The sequence below is a fragment of the Garra rufa genome, chromosome 8 (genome assembly GCF_049309525.1).
Source record: "Garra rufa chromosome 8, GarRuf1.0, whole genome shotgun sequence".
NCBI classification, from domain to species: Eukaryota; Metazoa; Chordata; class Actinopteri; order Cypriniformes; family Cyprinidae; genus Garra; species Garra rufa.
In genome coordinates, this window is record NC_133368.1 from 50,094,701 (window position 1) to 50,116,925 (window position 22,225).

Consider the following 22,225-nt stretch of genomic DNA (forward strand, 5'->3'; position numbering starts at 1 on the left):
AGAAAGAAAGAAAGAAAGAAAGAAAGAAAGAAAGAAAAGAAAAGAAAGGAAAGAAAGAAAAGAAGAAAGGAAAAAAGAAAGAAAGAAAGAAAAGAAAGAAAGAAAAGAAGGAAAGAAAGAAAAGAAGAAAAGAAAAGAAAAGAATGAAAGAAAAAGAAACAAAGAAAGGAAAAGAAGAAAGAAAGAAAGAAAGAAAGAAAGAAAGAAAGAAAGAAAGAAAGAAAGAAAGAAAGAAAGAAAGAAAAGAAAAAAGAAAGAAAGAAAGAAAGAAAGACAGAAAGGAAAATAAAAGACGAAAGAAAGAAAGAAAGAAAGAAAGAAAGAAAGAAAAGAAAAGAAAGGAAAGAAAGAAAAGAAGAAAGGAAAAAAGAAAGAAAGAAAGAAAGAAAAGAAAGAAAGAAAAGAAGGAAAGAAAGAAAAGAAGAAAAGAAAAGAAAAGAATGAAAGAAAAAGAAACAAAGAAAGGAAAAGAAGAAAGAAAGAAAGAAAGAAAGAAAGAAAGAAAGAAAGAAAGAAAGAAAGAAAGAAAGAAAGAAAGAAAAAAGAAACAAACACAAAGGAAAAGAAAGAAAAGAAAAAAGAAACAAAGAAAAGAAGAAAAAAGAAAAGAAAAAAGAAAGACAAAAAACAAAGAAAGGAAAAGAAGAAAAGAAAGAAAGAAAAGAAGAAAGAAACAAAGAAAAGAAGAAAAAAAAGAAAGAAAGAAGAAAGACAAAAAACAGAAAGGAAAAGAAAAAAGAAAGAAAGAAAACAAAAAAAGAAAGAAACAAACAAAGAAAAGAAGAAAAAAGAAAGAAGAAAGAAACAAAAACAAAGAAAGGAAAAGAAAAAAGAAAGAAAGAAAGAAAGAAAGAAAGAAAGAAAGAAAGAAAGAAAGAAAAAAGAAACAGAAACAAAGAAAGGAAAAGATGAAAAGAAAGAAGGAAAAGAAGAAAGAAAAAGACAGAAAAATGAAAGAAAAAAGACAGAAAGAAAGAAACAAAGAAAGAAAGAAAAGAAAAAAGAAAAGAGGAAAGAAAGAAAAGGAAAAGAAAAGAAAAAAGAAAGAAACAAAGAAAGGAAAAGAAAAGAAAGAAATAAAAGAAAAGAAGATAAAAAGAAGAAAGAAAGAAAGAAAGAAAGAAAGAAAGAAACAAACAAGAAAGGAAAAGAAAGAAAGAAGAAAAGAAAAAAAGAAAGAAAGAAAAGAAAAATGAAAGAAAGAAAGAAAAAAGAAACAGATGAAAAGAAAGAAAGAAAAGAAGAAAGAAAAAGACAGAAAAAAGACAGAAAAAATGACAGAAAGAAAGAAACAAAGAAAGAAAGAAAAGAAAAAAGGAGGAAAGAAAGAAAAGAAAGAAAAAAGAAAGAAACAAAGAAAGAAAGAAAAGAAAAAGGAAACAAAAAACAAAGAAAGGAAAAGAAGAAAAGAAAGAAAGAAAAGAAGAAAAGAAAGAAAAAACAAAGGAAAAGAAGAAAAGAAAGAAAGAAAGAAACAAAGAAAGAAAGAAAAGAAAAAGGAAACAAAAAACAAAGAAAGGAAAAGAAAGAAAGAAAAGAAGAAAAGAAAGAAAAAAACAAAGGAAAAGAAGAAAAGAAAGAAAGAAAGAAAGAAAGAAAGAAAGAAAGAAAGAAAGAAAGAAAGAAAGAAAGAAAGAAAAGAAAAGAAGAAAGAAAGAAAGATTTGAGACTAAAAAGCGACTGACGGAGAATCAAGTAAAGCCGAGCTGCTTCAGTTCAGTAAGTGTTCATCTGGAAATATTACTGCAGTTAAATCAAGGTTTTACACCAGGAAGCAGCATCTGAAGCGGGACGTTTTTGGACGGTTTGGCAAAAGACAATCAGACAACAGAAGAGCTGGAGTAGACTGAGTGTGTTTCTGACCGGACGGCGTCGCTCAGGTAATGCCAGCACAGGTAGATGGTTCTGGAGCTGTACTCGATGGAGCGATACAGGGACGTCGGGCTGGACTTGGTCAGAAACACCCTGGACATTTCTGTGTTACTGTAGACAACTACATGAGGAGGAAAATACTATCAGCCAAAGCATTTACATGCAACTGGAAAACATTAAATCATTACAGTATAATAAATAAAATACTCTTAAAAATAAAGGTTCTTCACAGCGATGCCATAGAAGAACCATTTTTGGTTTCACAAAGAACCATCCAGTCAAATGTCCTTTAAAGAACCATCTCTTTCTTACCTTTTTATAATCTGAAGAACTGTACTTTCCACAAAGAAGCTTTTGTGAAACAGAAAGGTTCTTTAGATGTTAAAGGTTCATTATGGAACCATTTAGACAAAAAGGCTCTTGGGCATCGAGAATCACCTTTATTTTTAAGAGTGTACACTCAGAACAGAATCATTTTGACGATTTAAAAATCAGGTTAAGAAACATGGACAACAAAAAAAGTCTTAAGGGTAATTTTTTTTTTTTATTAATAAGGACAATATTTGTCTGAGACACAACTTTTTGAAAATCTCGAATCTGAGGGTGCAAAAAAAAAATTAAATATTAATAAAATTGCCAAATTAATTGTCCAAAGTTCTTAGCAATGCATTGCACTAATAAAAATTTTAATTTTGATATAATTTATTTGCAAAATATGTTGATGGAACCTGATCTAAATATCCTAATGATTTTTGGCATAACAGAAAAAATTGATAGTTTTGACCCATACTATGTATTTTTTTATTTCTGCAAATATACCCCTGCTCCATGGTTACAGTTAATTACAAAGAAAATAAAATAAATAAAAAATAAAATGTAATAAATGAAATAAATTAAAATATTTCAAAAAATCTATTTGTTTTAGCCAATGGAATATTTTTAATTTTCATGTATATTTCATGTATTTAGTTGTACTAAAACATCAAATTACTAAATATTAAACTAAGAAAACTGAAAATGAAATCAAAATATTAATACAAATATTTTTTTTAATAAAACATAAAATTATTGAAAATTAAAGTAGAAATCAAAATATTAAAATAAAAATAGTACATAAAAATAACAGCTTAAGGGTAAATACACAGACAGCTGCAAATAGACAACCTTTCTCTTTTTTTTATTTAGCTAACACTGAATAACTAAAATAAGTAACACTGAAAATGAAATAAAAATGTCTAGACTATACAGATTTTTTTTCTTTTGAACTAAACTGATTGCACTCTATTTTATGTATAATCCCTTTTATTTGTAACGGTTTTACTTCATTTTAAATATTTTTTTTTTAATTTAAAACATTTTTCTCATTTATATTGTTGTTGCACTTGTGCTATGAAATGTGCTATATAAATAAACTTTGTCTTTAAATAAACTGTACCAAAACTGAAACTAAACTGGAGATATACATATAAATTGTAAAGTTCAAAATAATAATAAAACTATAATATTATCTTAATTATACACTAACAATAGATTGAAACTTTTGAACATCTAGTCTCTACTTTTTACCCTTTTGAAATATTTAATAGTGAAATATTTATAATTCATAGTGTTTACATGTACACTATTTACAGCACAGTATCACTTTTTTTTGCAATGCTGCAGTTGCAATGATTACCTCAAACATTTCACATTTTTACTGAAGAGTTTGTGTGTGATTATGATGAGCATCTGCTGTGATAGAGTCACCTGTTCCGTGTGGATCAGTGTTTGCGGTCAGCAGCTCCAGACTCACGCAGGCGTTCAGCAGACGTTCAGTTCCATCCTCACTGCAGCCCAGAGCAGCGGCCAGATCCGACACAGACAGCGGATGCGGAGACTCGTGAAGATGCTCGAACACACCCAACTCACACGCACTGAACAGAGTCTCCACACACATGAAGACATTAGCTGTCACATGACTCACAAACATCAGGACACAGCTGGAGATTCACTCACTAAACTTAAACTTATAAGCATGCACTTTCATTTATAGATTCATATAAAGTTAATCTAAAATCTGGGTTTTCAATGTCTGAAAAAGTCTTTTTACTCATAAAGGATGGATTTATTTAATCAAAAAATCTTCAAATAAATCTGAAATATTATTGCAATTTAAACTAGCTGTTTTCTATGTGAATATCTGCTCAAGTGTAATTTATTTCTGTGATGCACAGCTGAATTTTCAGCATCATTGCTGCAGTCTTCAGTGTCGCATGATTCTTCAGAAATCATTCTAATATACTGATTTGCTGCTCAAGAAACATTTCTGATTATTATCAATGTTGAAAACAATTGTGCTGCACGATATTTTGTGGAAACTGTCATACATTTTATTTTTCAGGATTCACGGATTCACTTTTTTCTTTGAAATGATTCCCGAACCCGCACTGAAGACCCGATCTGAATCAAATGATTCAGGATACACAAAGTTCTGATCTAAGTCAAATGATTTACAATCTGCTCTTCAAAATTATTCCCACAAGACCTGAACTAAATCATCTGATTCGAACTCTAGAACTAAAACAAATGATTTGTGAACCCGCACTGAATCAATTGATTCGAACTCCCGAACTGAAATGATTCCCAAACTGAGAAGACCCAATCTGAATTAAATTATTCAAGGTCTCAAAATGGAAAAATGATTCCTGAACTCTGAATCAAATAATTCAAACTCCCGACCTGAAACAAATGATTACTGAACCCGCACTGAAGACCCGATCTGAATCAAATGATTCGCGATACACAAAGTTCTAAGTCAAATGATTCGCGATTTGCAATCCGCGCTCTGAAATGATTCCCGAACCCGCACCAAAGTCCCAAACTGAATCAAATTATTTAAGGTCTCAAAATAGAAAAATTATTCCTGAACCCTGAATCAAATGATTCGAACTCCCAAACTGAAATGATTCCCAAACTGAGAAAACCCAATCTGAATCAAATGATTCGCGATACACAAAGTTCTGATCTAAGTCAAATGATTTACAATCTGCTCTTCAAAATTATTCCCGCAAGACGCGAACTGAATTAACTGATTCAAACTCCCGAACTGAAACAAATAAATCACGAACCCGCACTGAAGACCTGAACTAAATCAACTGATTCGAACTCTAGAACTAAAACAAATGATTTGTGAACCCGCACTGAATCAATTGATTCAAACTCCCGAACTGAATCAAATGATTGCCGAACTTGCACAGAAGTCCCGATCTGAATCAAATTATTCAAGGTCTCCAACTGGAAAAATTATTCCTGAACCACGAAACAAATGATTCAAACTCCAGAACTGAAATGATTCCCAAACTGAGAAGACCCAATCTGAATCAAATTATTCGAGGTCTCAAAATGGAAAAATGATTCCCAAACTCTGAATCAAATAATTCAAACTCCTGACCTGAAACAAATGATTACTGAACCCGCACTGAAGACCCGATCTGAATCAAATGATTCGCGAACTCACACTGAAGACCCAATCTGAATCAAATGATCCGCGAACTCACACTGAAGACCCAATCTGAATCAAATAACTCGAACTCCCGAACTGAAACAAATGATTCCCGAACCCGCACTGAAGACCTGATCTGAATCAAATGATTCGAACTCCCGAACTGAAATGATTCCCAAACTGAGAAGACCCAATCTGAATCAAATTATTCAAGGTCTCAAAATGGAAAAATTATTCCCGAACTCTGAATCAAATAATTCAAACTCCTGACCTGAAACAAATGATTACTGAACCCGCACTGAAGACCCGATCTGAATCAAATGATTCGCGAACTCACACTGAAGACCCAATCTGAATCAAATGATTCGCGAACTCACACTGAAGACCCAATCTGAATCAAATGATCCGCAAACTCACACTGAAGACCTGATCTGAATCAAATAACTCGAACTCCCGAACTGAAACAAATGATTCCCGAACCCTCACTGAAGACCCAATCTGAATCAAATGATTCGCGAACTCACACTGAAGACCCAATCTGAATCAAATGATTCGCGAACTCACACTGAAGACCCAATCTGAATCAAATGATCCGCGAACTCACACTGAAGACCTGATCTGAATCAAATAATTCAAACTCCTGACCTGAAACAAATGATTACTGAACCCGCACTGAAGACCCGATCTGAATCAAATGATTCGCGAACTCACACTGAAGACCCAATCTGAATCAAATGATCCGCGAACTCACACTGAAGACCCAATCTGAATCAAATGATCCGCGAACTCACACTGAAGACCCAATCTGAATCAAATGATTCGCGAACTCACACTGAAGACCCAATCTGAATCAAATGATTCGCGAACTCACACTGAAGACCCAATCTGAATCAAATGATCCGCGAACTCACACTGAAGACCTGATCTGAATCAAATAATTCAAACTCCTGACCTGAAACAAATGATTACTGAACCCGCACTGAAGACCCGATCTGAATCAAATGATTCGCGAACTCACACTGAAGACCCAATCTGAATCAAATGATTCGCGAACTCACACTGAAGACCCAATCTGAATCAAATGATTCGAACTCACACTGAAGACCCAATCTGAATCAAATGATCCGCAAACTCACACTGAAGACCTGATCTGAATCAAATAACTCGAACTCCCGAACTGAAACAAATGATTCCCGAACCCGCACTGAAGACCTGATCTGAATCAAATGATTCGAACTCCCGAACTGAAATGATTCCCAAACTGAGTAGACCCAATCTGAATCAAATTATTCAAGGTCTCAAAATGGAAAAATGATTCCCGAACTCTGAATCAAATAATTCAAACTCCTGACCTGAAACAAATGATTACTGAACCCGCACTGAAGACCCGATCTGAATCAAATGATTCGCGAACTCACACTGAAGACCCAATCTGAATCAAATGATTCGCAAACTCACACTGAAGACCCAATCTGAATCAAATGATTCGCGAACTCACACTGAAGACCCAATCTGAATCAAATGATTCGCGAACTCACACTGAAGACCCAATCTGAATCAAATGATTCGCGAACTCACACTGAAGACCCAATCTGAATCAAATGATTCGCGAACTCACACTGAAGACCTGATCTGAATCAAATAACTCAAACTCCCGAACTGAAACAAATGATTTCCGAACCCGCACTGAAGACCTGATCTGAATCAAATGATTCGAACTCCCGAACTGAAATCATTCCCAAACTGAGAAGACCCAATCTGAATCAAATTATTCAAGGTCTCAAAATGGAAAAATGATTCCCGAACTCTGAATCAAATAATTCAAACTCCTGACCTGAAACAAATGATTACTGAACCCGCACTGAAGACCCGATCTGAATCAAATGATCCGCGAACTCACACTGAAGACCCAATCTGAATCAAATGATCCGCGAACTCACACTGAAGACCTGATCTGAATCAAATAATTCAAACTCCTGACCTGAAACAAATGATTACTGAACCCGCACTGAAGACCCGATCTGAATCAAATGATTCGCGAACTCACACTGAAGACACAATCTGAATCAAATGATTCGCGAACTCACTCTGAAGACCCAACCTGAATTGAATGATTCACGAACTCACACTGAAGACCCAATCTGAATCAAATGATCCGCGAACTCACACTGAAGACCTGATCTGAATCAAATAACTCGAATTCCCGAACTGAAACAAATGATTCCCGAACCCGCACTGAAGACCCAATCTGAATCAAATGATCCGCGAACTCACACTGAAGACCCAATCTGAATCAAATGATCCGCAAACTCACACTGAAGACCCAATCTGAATCAAATGATCCGCAAACTCACACTGAAGACCCAATCTGAATCAAATGATTCGCGAACTCACACTGAAGACCCAATCTGAATCAAATGATTCGCGAACTCACACTGAAGACCCAATCTGAATCAAATGATCCGCGAACTCAAACTGAAGACCTGATCTGAATCAAATAATTCAAACTCCTGACCTGAAACAAATGATTACTGAACCCGCACTGAAGACCCGATCTGAATCAAATGATTCGAACTCCCGAACTGAAATGATTCCCAAACTGAGTAGACCCAATCTGAATCAAATTATTCAAGGTCTCAAAATGGAAAAATGATTCCCGAACTCTGAATCAAATAATTCAAACTCCTGACCTGAAACAAATGATTACTGAACCCGCACTGAAGACTCGATCTGAATCAAATGATTCGCGAACTCACACTGAAGACCCAATCTGAATCAAATGATTCGCAAACTCACACTGAAGACCCAATCTGAATCAAATGATTCGCGAACTCACACTGAAGACCCAATCTGAATCAAATGATTTGCGAACTCACACTGAAGACCCAATCTGAATCAAATGATTCGCGAACTCACACTGAAGACCCAATCTGAATCAAATGATTCGCGAACTCACACTGAAGACCTGATCTGAATCAAATAACTCAAACTCCCGAACTGAAACAAATGATTTCCGAACCCGCACTGAAGACCTGATCTGAATCAAATGATTCGAACTCCCGAACTGAAATCATTCCCAAACTGAGAAGACCCAATCTGAATCAAATTATTCAAGGTCTCAAAATGGAAAAATGATTCCCGAACTCTGAATCAAATAATTCAAACTCCTGACCTGAAACAAATGATTACTGAACCCGCACTGAAGACCCGATCTGAATCAAATGATCCGCGAACTCACACTGAAGACCCAATCTGAATCAAATGATTCGCGAACTCACACTGAAGACCCAATCTGAATCAAATGATCCGCGAACTCACACTGAAGACCTGATCTGAATCAAATAATTCAAACTCCTGACCTGAAACAAATGATTACTGAACCCGCACTGAAGACCCGATCTGAATCAAATGATTCGCGAACTCACACTGAAGACACAATCTGAATCAAATGATTCGCGAACTCACTCTGAAGACCCAACCTGAATTGAATGATTCACGAACTCACACTGAAGACCCAATCTGAATCAAATGATCCGCGAACTCACACTGAAGACCTGATCTGAATCAAATAACTCGAATTCCCGAACTGAAACAAATGATTCCCGAACCGGCACTGAAGACCCAATCTGAATCAAATGATCCGCGAACTCACACTGAAGACCCAATCTGAATCAAATGATCCGCAAACTCACACTGAAGACCCAATCTGAATCAAATGATTCGCAAACTCACACTGAAGACCCAATCTGAATCAAATGATTCGCGAACTCACACTGAAGACCCAATCTGAATCAAATGATTCGCGAACTCACACTGAAGACCCAATCTGAATCGAATGATTCGTGAACTCACACTGAAGACCCGATCTGAATCAAATGATTCGCGGTACACATGAACTGGAAAAATGATTCCCAAACCCTGAATCAAATAACTCGAACTCCCGACCTGAAACAAATGATTCACAAACCCACACAGAAAAGCCGATCTGCATTAAATGATTTGCAATCCGTGCTCTGAAATGATTCCCAAACCCACAATGAAAAGCTCTGTTTCACCCATCACTATACTTGCTTTTAAAAATCATTATGATGTCGAAATCAAGGATGAATTTATTTAATCAAAAATCTGTAAAAAATTATGCATTTTCAGCATCATTACTCCAGTCTTTAGTATCATCAGAAATCATTCTGTTATCACTGTTGAAAACAGTTGTGCTGCACAATATTCTTATGGAAACCATCATACAGATGAATAGAAAGTTCAAAAGAACAGCATTTATTTGAAATAGAAATCTTTTGTGACATCGTAAATGTCTTCACTGTCAATTTATGACCAAAATTCAGCATTGCATCAAAGGAATAAACTCCATTTTACAAGACACTCAAACTGAACACACTTCTTTTAAATTGTAATAATAATCCACATTTTGACAGTGTTTTTGATCAAATAAACGCAGCCTTGCTGAGCAGAAGAGACTTGTATAAATGCATGAATGTAAATATTACTCCAGTACCTTTGACACGAGGAATCCCTCCATGTACTGCAGGATCTTTCTGGGATACGGCTCTTCTCCTGCCATGATCAGCTGTGTGTGTGAAACACTGAGAAACACGGGCTCTTACACACGTAATCAGATTACACAGATTATCCACATCCAGACTGAACGCACACACACCTGCTTTTAATTCAGAGGCTTTAAACTCTCAAACCAAGAAGCTGCTTGTTTAGGACTGAGTGAATGAAGCTGATGATTCAGCAGATGGAGATCCAGCAAAACAACAGGATCATCCTGACCTGAAGATCACCTGTGTGGATCACAATCTACATAAACACCAGAGTCTCTATTTAATTATCTGCACACATTATTTAGCTCTTCAGAATGCTTGATTCATGGCATTCTGTGCTTAAATATTTTTGCATAACTTATAACAATTATTTCTTTCTTTCTTTCGTTCTTTACATAAAACCATTATACACCTAAATTCAGATTGAATGATCAGTTTGAAGATAAAGCTTATCTGTACATGAACTTACTATACTGACATACTTAGGTGCTGTATTTGTTTAGAACCATAAATTGATTCGCGAACTCGCACTGAAGACCTGAACTGAATCAAATGATTCGCAAACTTCTCACTGAAGACCCGAACTGAATCAAACGATTCGCGAACTCGCACTGAAGACCCGAACTGAATCAAACGATTCACGAACTCGCACTGAAGACCCGAACTGAATCAAACGATTCGCGAACTCGCACTGAAGCCCCGAACTGAATCAAACGATTCACGAACTCGCACTGAAGACCCGAACTGAATCAAATGATTCGCGAACTCGCACTGAAGCCCCGAACTGAATCAAACGATTCACGAACTCGCACTGAAGCCCCGAACTGAATCAAACGATTCACGAACTCGCACTGAAGCCCCGAACTGAATCAAACGATTCACGAACTCGCACTGAAGACCCGAACTGAATCAAACGATTCGCGAACTCGCACTGAAGCCCCGAACTGAATCAAACGATTCACGAACTCGCACTGAAGACCCGAACTGAATCAAACGATTCGCGAACTCGCACTGAAGACCCGAACTGAATCAAACGATTCGCGAACTCGCACTGAAGACCCGAACTGAATCAAACGATTCGCGAACTCGCACTGAAGACCCGAACTGAATCAAACGATTCGCGAACTCGCACTGAAGACCCGAACTGAATCAAACGATTCGCGAACTCGCACTGAAGACCCGAACTGAATCAAACGATTCACGAACTCGCACTGAAGACCCGAACTGAATCAAACGATTCGCGAACTCGCACTGAAGCCCCGAACTGAATCAAACGATTCACGAACTCGCACTGAAGACCCGAACTGAATCAAACGATTCGCGAACTCGCACTGAAGACCCGAACTGAATCAAACGATTCGCGAACGCGCACTGAAGACCCGAACTGAATCAAACGATTCGCGAACTCGCACTGAAGACCCGAACTGAATCAAACGATTCGCGAACTCGCACTGAAGACCCGAACTGAATCAAACGATTCGCGAACGCGCACTGAAGACCCGAACTGAATCAAACGATTCGCGAACACGCACTGAAGACCCGAACTGAATCAAACGATTCGCGAACTCGCACTGAAGACCCGAACTGAATCAAACGATTCGCGAACGCGCACTGAAGACCCGAACTGAATCAAACGATTCGCGAACGCGCACTGAAGACCCGAACTGAATCAAACGATTCGCGAACTCGCACTGAAGACCCGAACTGAATCAAACGATTCGCGAACTCGCACTGAAGACCCGAACTGAATCAAACAACTCGCGAACTCGCACTGAAGACCCGAACTGAATCAAACGATTCGCGAACTCGCACTGAAGACCCGAACTGAATCAAACGATTCGCAAACTCGCACTGAAGACCCGAACTGAATCAAACGATTCGCGAACTCGCACTGAAGACCCGAACTGAATCAAACGATTCGCGAACGCGCACTGAAGCCCCGAACTGAATCAAACGATTCACGAACTCGCACTGAAGACCCGAACTGAATCAAACGATTCGCGAACTCGCACTGAAGCCCCGAACTGAATCAAATGATTCGCGAACTCGCACTGAAGACCCGAACTGAATCAAATGATTCGCGAACTCGCACTGAAGACCCGAACTGAATCAAACGATTCGCGAACTCGCACTGAAGACCCGAACTGAATCAAACGATTCGCGAACTCGCACTGAAGACCCGAACTGAATCAAACGATTCACGAACTCGCACTGAAGACCCGAACTGAATCAAACGATTCACGAACTCGCACTGAAGACCCGAACTGAATCAAACCATTCACGAACTCACACTGAAGACCCGAACTGAATCAAACGATTCGTGAACTCGCACTGAAGACCCGAACTGATTCAAACCATTCACGAACTCACACTGAAGACCCGATCTGAATCAAACGATTCGCGAACTCGCACTGAAGACCCGAACTGAATCAAACAACTCGCGAACTCGCACTGAAGACCCGAACTGAATCAAACGATTCGCGAACTCGCACTGAAGACCCGAACTGAATCAAACGATTCGCAAACTCGCACTGAAGACCCGAACTGAATCAAACGATTCGCGAACTCGCACTGAAGACCCGAACTGAATCAAACGATTCGCGAACGCGCACTGAAGCCCCGAACTGAATCAAACGATTCACGAACTCGCACTGAAGACCCGAACTGAATCAAACGATTCGCGAACTCGCACTGAAGCCCCGAACTGAATCAAATGATTCGCGAACTCGCACTGAAGACCCGAACTGAATCAAATGATTCGCGAACTCGCACTGAAGACCCGAACTGAATCAAACGATTCGCGAACTCGCACTGAAGACCCGAACTGAATCAAACGATTCGCGAACTCGCACTGAAGACCCGAACTGAATCAAACGATTCACGAACTCGCACTGAAGACCCGAACTGAATCAAACGATTCACGAACTCGCACTGAAGACCCGAACTGAATCAAACCATTCACGAACTCACACTGAAGACCCGAACTGAATCAAACGATTCGCGAACTCGCACTGAAGACCAGTACTGAATCAAACGATTCACGAACTCGCACTGAAGACCCGAACTGAATCAAACGATTCACGAACTCGCACTGAAGACCCGAACTGAATCAAACGATTCGCGAACTCGCACTGAAGACCCGAACTGAATCAAACGATTCGCGAACTCGCACTGAAGACCCGAACTGAATCAAACGATTCGCGAACTCGCACTGAAGACCCGAACTGAATCAAACGATTCGCGAACTCGCACTGAAGACCCGAACTGAATCAAACGATTCGCGAACTCGCACTGAAGACCCGAACTGAATCAAACGATTCTCGAACTCGCACTGAAGACCCGAACTGAATCAAACGATTCGCGAAATCGCACTGAAGACCCGAACTGAATCAAACGATTCGCGAAATCGCACTGAAGACCCGAACTGAATCAAACGATTCGCGAACGCGCACTGAAGACCCGAACTGAATCAAACGATTCGCGAACTCGCACTGAAGACCCGAACTGAATCAAACGATTCGCGAACGCGCACTGAAGACCCGAACTGAATCAAACGATTCGCGAACTCACACTGAAGACCCGAACTGAATCAAACGATTCGCGAACGCGCACTGAAGACCCGAACTGAATCAAACGATTCACGAACTCGCACTGAAGACCCGAACTGAATCAAACGATTCGCGAACTCGCACTGAAGACCCGAACTGAATCAAACGATTCGCGAACTCGCACTGAAGACCCGAACTGAATCAAACGATTCACGAACTCGCACTGAAGACCCGAACTGAAGACCCGAACTGAATCAAACGATTCGCGAACTCGCACTGAAGACCCGAACTGAATCAAACGATTCACGAACTCGCACTGAAGACCCGAACTGAATCAAACGATTCGCGAACGCGCACTGAAGACCCGAACTGAATCAAACGATTCGCGAACGCGCACTGAAGACCCGAACTGAATCAAACGATTCACGAACTCGCACTGAAGACCCGAACTGAATCAAACGATTCGCGAACTCGCACTGAAGACCCGAACTGAATCAAACGATTCACGAACTCGCACTGAAGACCCGAACTGAATCAAACGATTCGCGAACTCGCACTGAAGACCCGAACTGAATCAAACGATTCGCGAACTCGCACTGAAGACCCGAACTGAATCAAACGATTCGCGAACTCGCACTGAAGACCCGAACTGAATCAAACGATTCACGAACTCGCACTGAAGACCCGAACTGAATCAAACGATTCGCGAACTCGCACTGAAGACCCGAACTGAATCAAACGATTCACGAACTCGCACTGAAGACCCGAAGAAGAAAAAGAATAAGAAAAGACTAAGACTAAGAAAAGAAATGCAAATTAAATCGTAATGGTCCTAAAAGTGGCTTTGTGCCTTCAAAATGGCTTCATGTTGTCTCTGAAACTATGAACTATCAGTAATAAACGGACTGCAGATTCTGCTGGGATCCAAAGCACTGCTTTATTGAGATCAGTAACATGAGTTGATACGAATGACAAACATCCTTTAGAGTCTCCATAATGACATGAAATATGTGCTTGAATCTAAATCAAGTAGTGCATTTGTGTGGAGGAAAACAGAGCTGGATTCCTCGGTAAAACCTTCCTATTCCTACACAAAGCGCAGCAAAATGCTTGAAATGAACGGATAATACTGAACTCTCAGAACACATCATACAACTTAAAATTCAAGTCATGAACTGAGGATTGCAGTCTATGGAATATAATAACGCTGAACGTAAGACTACAGTACAAACTCGGATCTGAAGTTGTGAAATTCAACTGAACTGTGCTGATCTCGTCCACCGCTTCAATCCTCATCAGAAAATACAGTCAGGATAAAGCCTGTCATGATACTGCAGCATTAAACTCAAACCACTGAAACCATCGTAACAGCGTCCAGGTCATACTTCACCTCAAAATCAGAAGAAATCCTGTTCTGCTTAAAGAAAATGAGGCCTTTAATTAGGGACTACATTTAGAGGTTATTTTGACATTATTTTCTTGACATTATACAGATATTTCCACACATTTATTGTCATTCTGTGATGAAAAACAAATTCTCATTAGTCACTCAAAAAAAAAAGAAGAGTATTTATACATTATGCTATTTATTTTTTGTACTATGAGTCAAATTTATTGTAAAAAAAAAACTAATGAGAATAATGAGAAAATTAAAAAATATATACATGCTTTACAGAAATTACACTGAGAATTTGAGAGAACTGAAGTAACTATAAATAAACCATGAATAACCTGAAATAAAAAATACAAAATACAAAAATAAATAATTTGCTGGGAAAAAAAACAATAAAGAAATTATTTCACAAATATATAAAAAAAGAATAATCCTTATATAGGCAACATAATTTGCTGAGAAAAAAATAAAATAAAACAAAAAAATATATAAAAATGAAAAATATATTTTTTTTTAATAAAAAAAGAATAATCCTTATATAAGCATCATAATTTGCTCGGAACTATAAAATAAAACAAAAATGTTAAAAATTAATTAAATGTTCTTCATCCTAAAACAGGCATCATGCTCTTTATAAAAAGAATGATAATAATAATAATTTGCTGGGGGGGAAGACACTAAAAAACAAAATAGGAAAAAGTAATAAAATCTTTATTGTTCTGAAACAGGCTTCATGTTCTCTATGAAAAACAATAAAAAAAATAAAAATAAAAGCAAAAACAAAAAAATGTATAAAATAACAATGAAAAAATAAAATCTTTAAAAAACATTAAAAAATGAAAAAAAAAAAAAAAAAGAATAATCCTTACATAGGCAACATAATTTGCTGGGAAAAATAAAATAGCACAAAATAAAATGATATATATATATAAACATGTAAAATAATAATAAAATGAATTAAATCTTCACCCTAAAATAGGCATCATGCTCTTTATGAATAACAGTGTACTGGGGAATCAAATTAAAAAAATATATAAAAAATAAAACAAATTAAAAAAATGATAACAATTAAAATTACATCTTCATAAAATAAAGCTAATTAAAAAAAATCTTTATATAGGCAACATAATTTGCTAGAAAAAATAAAAATAATAATAAATATATATATATATATATATATATATATATATATATATATATATATATATATATTTTTATATATTTATTTATTTATTTAAACAAAAAAAATATCTTTTTAAAATTTAAAAAATTAAATTAAATCTTCTTTGTCCTAAAACAGGCATCATGTTCTTTATGAAAAAATTGTGTGCTGGGGGGAAAAAAACTAATAAAAATAAATGAATACAAAAATAAAGAAGAAAAAAAAAAGAAGAATCCATAAAATAAATACAAATAAATAACTTGCTAGAGAAAAATATCTTACTGCTCCTAAAAAAGGCCTCAATTCCTTTATGCAAAGTTATAATTTTCTATTCTATTTCTGGAGTGAAAGCAAGCTGGACGAAAGTGACTCTCAGTATCGTCTGGATCGGTGGCGCGAGTGTCTGCGTCGTCCTCTGCTGGTCGAGCGGCTGCGGCTGCGGCTGCTGCTTCCTCTCTGACTGCGGCTGCTGCTGCGGCTCTTGCTGCTGCTCTGGCCGTGGCTGTACTTCCTGCTGCGTCTGCCGTGAGAGCGCCGCGTCCGACTTCTGCTCCGCCTGCGGCTGCGACTGCGCCTAAACCTGCCCCGACTGCGGCTGCGACTGCGCCGTCTGCCACTGCTGCGTCTGCGATCTCCTCGTTCCCGTCTGCCGGCGTCTGCTTCACCACTGCGCGTCTCCGTCCGCTCCTCCTGTTTCTTAGGTTTGTCTGTTTCTCTGTCCTGGTTTTCCGTCTGCGGCGTCACGCCGTTGAGCTGCGTCTGCGCGGCGCAGATCTGCAGGTCCAGATGGACGGCGGTGGCGGCTGCGCTCTCGTCCGTGTTTGTGGTTTTCTTCAGCAGGTTTCCCAGCAGTCTGTCGCGCAGCTCGCGCTCTTTCCTCTGCAGCTCCAGCGCTCGCGCTTTCTCCGCCTCCACGCGCCGCAGCTCGTCCTCCTGCTGCCGTCTGCGCTCCTCCAGCTGCTGCAGCCGCGCCACCTCCACCTGCTGCTGCTCCAACTGCTGCTGCTTCAGCCTCTGAGACACAAACCACAGCCGTCACACATCTGCCTCCGGATTACAGACTCGTCATCAACGTCATGCACTTTTTTAGTTTTAATGGTTAAACTAATTTCAGCTACAAAACTAGATTAAAAAGTTTGTCAAGACCAACTTTAAGTTGGCTTGAGAAAGTTTAAAAAGTTCAAAAAGGTTTAAAGTTGTAGAAGTTTTTCAGTCTGAAAAAGATTGAAGTTTAAAGTAGTTTTAAAGCTTGAATGCTTTGAAGGCAATACAGTCTGTCAGATAGATGATGGATGATGGATAAATGGATAGATAGCATGTTACTAGCATGTAGCTAGCATGATTAACAAGTTACCACCATGTTTCTAGCATGTTTCTAACATGATTAGCATGCTACTAGCATGTAGCTAGCATGATGTTAACATTAATTGCATGATTAGCAAGTTACTAGCATGCTACTAGCATGATTAGCATTTTGTTAGCTTTTTTTTAACGTTTAACATGTTTCTAGCATGTTTCTAACATGATTAGCAAGTTACTAACATGTTACTAGCATGTTTCTAACATGATTAGCATGTTTCCAGCCTGATTAACATGTCAGCATTTTGTAACGCAAGTTACTAACATGTTACTAGCATGATTGGCAAGTTTCTAGCATGTTTCTAACATGATTAGCAAGTTATTAACATGTTACTAGCATGATTAGCAAGTTATTAACATGTTACTAGCATGATTAGCATGTTGTTTGCATGTTTCTAACCTGATAAGTATGTTTTTAACATGTTTCCAACACGATTAGCTAGCATGATTAGCATTTTGTTGGCATGTTTCTGGCATGTTTCTAACATGATTAGCATGCTACTATCGTGTTGTTAGCATAACTTGTTGCTAACATGTTTTTTTAACATGATTAGCAAGGCACTCTCAAGTTTCTAGAATGTTTAACATGTTTCCAACATGGTTAACATGTTACTACCATTTGGTTGACATGATTAGCATGATTAACATTTTGACAGCATGTTTCTAACATGATTAGCAAGTTATTAACATGTTGCTAGCATGATTAGCATTTTGATAGCATGTTTCAAACATGTTTCTAACATGATTATCATGCTACTGTTGTGTTGTTATCATGTTGTTAGCATAACATGTTGTTTACGTTTTTTAAAATGATTAGCTAGGCACTCTCATGTGTCTAGCATGTTTAGCATGTTTTTAACATGATTAGATTAACATTTTGACAGCATGTTTCTAACATGATTAGATTATGTTACTAGCATGTTGCTAGCATGATTAGCATTTTGATAACATCTTTCTAGAATGATTAACAAATTATAGCATGATTAATAAGTTATTAGCATGTTACTAGCATTATTAACAATTTGTTATCATCGTATAACATAATTAGCATGTTACTAATGTGTTGCTAGCATGATTAGCAAGTTACAAGCATGTTTCTAGCACTGTTAGCATGTTAACATGATTATTTTTGCTAGGCTTGGATGGATGGATGGATGGATGCAATGCTGGATGAACCTTGGCTCTGCTGAGCAGCTCTGCGATGAGGCGAATGGACTCCAGGTTCCTCTGCGCCAGCAGCAGTTTGCGTTCCTCAGTGGCGATCTTCAGCTGGAGCTTCTTCTGCTCCTCCTCCTGCTGCTTCTTCAGCTTCTTCTGGGTCTTCTTCTCCTCCTTCTCCTTCAGCTTCTGCTCTCGTTTGCGCAGTTTTTCCTCTCTCTTCCTCTCCTTCTCCTCCTCCTCCTGCTCACGCTGCTTCCTGAAACAACACAACATCGCAAACACTTCACATGTGAGTAACCATGCTGAAAAAACAGCTTTGATCACAGAAATCAATTTAACAGGTATTTACATAGAAAACTACAACGGCGCTTTATTCTCGGAACATTTCGACTTTATTCTCATAGAATTTCGACTTCACTCTCATAATTTCGACTTTATTCTCGTAGTGTTTCGACTTTATTCTCGTAGCGTTTCGACTTTATTCTCGTAGTGTTTCGACTTTATTCTAGTAGCGTTTCGACTTTATTCTCGTAGCGTTTCGACTTTATTCTCGTAGCGTTTCGACTTTATTCTCGTACTATTCCAACTTTATTCTCGTAGTATTACGACTTTATTCTCTAACTATTACGACTTTATTCTCCTACTATTACGACTTTATTCTCGTAGTATTACGACTTTATTCTCCTACTATTACGACTTTATTCTCCTACTATTACGACTTTATTCTCGTAGTATTACGACTTTATTCTCCTACTATTACAACTTTATTCTCCTACTATTACGACTTTATTCTCCTACTATTACGACTTTATTCTCCTACTATTACGACTTTATTCTCCTACTATTACGACTTTATTCTCCTACTATTACGACTTTATTCTCCTACTATTACGAATTTATTCTCCTACTATTAAGAATTTATTCTCCTACTATTACGACTTTATTCTCGTACTATTACGACTTTATTCTCGTACTATTACGACTTTATTCTCGTACTATTACGACTTTATTCTCGTACTATTACGACTTTATTCTCCTACTATTCCGACTTTATTCTCCTACTATTACGACTTTATTCTCCTACTATTACGACTTTATTCTCCTACTATTACGACTTTATTCTCCTACTATTACGACTTTATTCTCGTAGTATTTCGACTTTATTCTCGTACTATTACGACTTTATTCTCCTACTATTACGACTTTATTCTCCTACTATTACGACTTTATTCTCGTACTATTACGACTTTATTCTCGTAGTATTTCGACTTTATTCTCGTACTATTACGACTTTATTCTCGTACTATTACGACTTTATTCTCGTACTATTACGACTTTATTCTCGTAGTATTTCGACTTTATTCTCCTACTATTACGACTTTATTCTCCTACTATTACGACTTTATTCTCGTACTATTACGACCTTATTCTCGCAGAATTACAACTTTATTCTAGAAGCGTTTCGACTTTATTCTCGTACTATTACGACTTTATTCTCTAACTATTACGACTTTATTCTCCTACTATTACGACTTTATTCTCCTACTATTACGACTTTATTCTCCTACTATTACGACTTTATTCTCCTACTATTACGACTTTATTCTCCTACTATTACGACTTTATTCTCCTACTATTACGAATTTATTCTCCTACTATTAAGAATTTATTCTCCTACTATTACGACTTTATTCTCGTACTATTACGACTTTATTCTCGTACTATTACGACTTTATTCTCGTACTATTACGACTTTATTCTCCTACTATTCCGACTTTATTCTCCTACTATTACGACTTTATTCTCCTACTATTACGACTTTATTCTCCTACTATTACGACTTTATTCTCGTAGTATTTCGACTTTATTCTCGTACTATTACGACTTTATTCTCTTCTACTATTACGACTTTATTCTCCTACTATTACGACTTTATTCTCGTACTATTACGACTTTATTCTCGTAGTATTTCGACTTTATTCTCGTACTATTACGACTTTATTCTCGTACTATTACGACTTTATTCTCGTAGTATTTCGACTTTATTCTCCTACTATTACGACTTTATTCTCCTACTATTACGACTTTATTCTCGTACTATTACGACCTTATTCTCGCAGTATTACAACTTTATTCTAGAAGCGTTTCGACTTTATTCTCGTACTATTACGACTTTATTCTCCTACTATTACGACTTTATTCTCGTACTATTACGACTTTATTCTCGTACTATTACGACTTTATTCTCCTACTATTACGACTTTATTCTCCTACTATTACGACTTTATTCTCGTAGTATTTCGACTTTATTCTCCTACTATTACGACTTTATTCTCCTACTATTACGACTTTATTCTCGTACTATTACGACTTTATTCTCGTACTATTACGACTTTATTCTCGTACTATTACGACTTTATTCTCGTACTATTACGACTTTATTCTCGTACTATTACGACTTTATTCTCGTAGTATTTCGACTTTATTCTAGTAGCGTTTTCGACTTTATTCTAGTAGCGTTTTCGACTTTATTCTCGTAGTATTACGACTTTATTCTCGTACTATTTCGACTTTATTCTAGTAGTATTACGGCTTTATTCTCATAGTATTTCAACTTTATTCTCCTACTATTATGACTTTATTCTCGTAGTATTACGACTTTATTCTCGTACTATTACGACTTTATTCTCCTACTATTACGACTTTATTCTCCTACTATTACGACTTTATTCTCGTAGTATTACGACTTTATTCTCCTACTATTATGACTTTATTCTCGTAGTATTTCGACTTTATTCTCGTACTATTACGACTTTATTCTCGTACTATTACGACTTTATTCTCGTAGTATTTCGACTTTATTCTCCTACTATTACGACTTTATTCTCCTACTATTACGACTTTATTCTCGTACTATTACGACCTTATTCTCGCAGTATTACAACTTTATTCTAGAAGCGTTTCGACTTTATTCTCGTACTATTACGACTTTATTCTCCTACTATTACGACTTTATTCTCGTACTATTACGACTTTATTCTCGTACTATTACGACTTTATTCTCGTACTATTACGACTTTATTCTCCTACTATTACGACTTTATTCTCCTACTATTACGACTTTATTCTCCTACTATTACGACTTTATTCTCGTAGTATTTCGACTTTATTCTCCTACTATTACGACTTTATTCTCCTACTATTACGACTTTATTCTCGTACTATTACGACTTTATTCTCGTACTATTACGACTTTATTCTCGTACTATTACGACTTTATTCTCGTACTATTACGACTTTATTCTCGTAGTATTTCGACTTTATTCTAGTAGCGTTTTCGACTTTATTCTAGTAGCGTTTTCGACTTTATTCTCGTAGTATTACGACTTTATTCTCGTACTATTTCGACTTTATTCTAGTAGTATTACGGCTTTATTCTCATAGTATTTCAACTTTATTCTCCTACTATTATGACTTTATTCTCGTAGTATTACGACTTTATTCTCGTACTATTACGACTTTATTCTCCTACTATTACGACTTTATTCTCCTACTATTACGACTTTATTCTCCTACTATTACGACTTTATTCTCGTAGTATTATGACTTTATTCTCGTAGTATTACGACTTCATTCTCGTAGTATTTCGACTATTTTCAGAATACTTCTTTAGTCTTTCAGTTG

At 37.2% G+C, this 22,225-nt stretch overlaps 2 protein-coding genes across 2 annotated transcripts in view; both read right to left on the reverse strand.

The window, feature by feature from the left end:
• The window catches only part of asmt (acetylserotonin O-methyltransferase), a 37,918-nt gene extending 27,949 nt beyond the window's left edge, over window positions 1-9,969 (reverse strand). The window contains exons 1-3 of the mRNA XM_073846274.1: window positions 9,867-9,969; window positions 3,619-3,796; window positions 1,864-1,993 (exon numbers count right to left, since the gene is read on the reverse strand). Of these exons, the coding sequence (XP_073702375.1) occupies window positions 1,864-1,993; window positions 3,619-3,796; window positions 9,867-9,932 (374 nt within the window). The 5' untranslated portion in view covers window positions 9,933-9,969. The remainder of the gene's footprint in view (window positions 1-1,863; window positions 1,994-3,618; window positions 3,797-9,866) is intronic.
• A 6,424-nt stretch (window positions 9,970-16,393) lies between these two features.
• The window catches only part of akap17a (A kinase (PRKA) anchor protein 17A), a 7,300-nt gene continuing 1,468 nt past the window's right edge, over window positions 16,394-22,225 (reverse strand). Inside the window, exons 3-4 of the mRNA XM_073845163.1 lie at window positions 18,557-18,797; window positions 16,394-17,035 (exon numbers count right to left, since the gene is read on the reverse strand). Coding sequence (XP_073701264.1) covers window positions 16,394-17,035; window positions 18,557-18,797 — 883 coding nt within the window. The remainder of the gene's footprint in view (window positions 17,036-18,556; window positions 18,798-22,225) is intronic.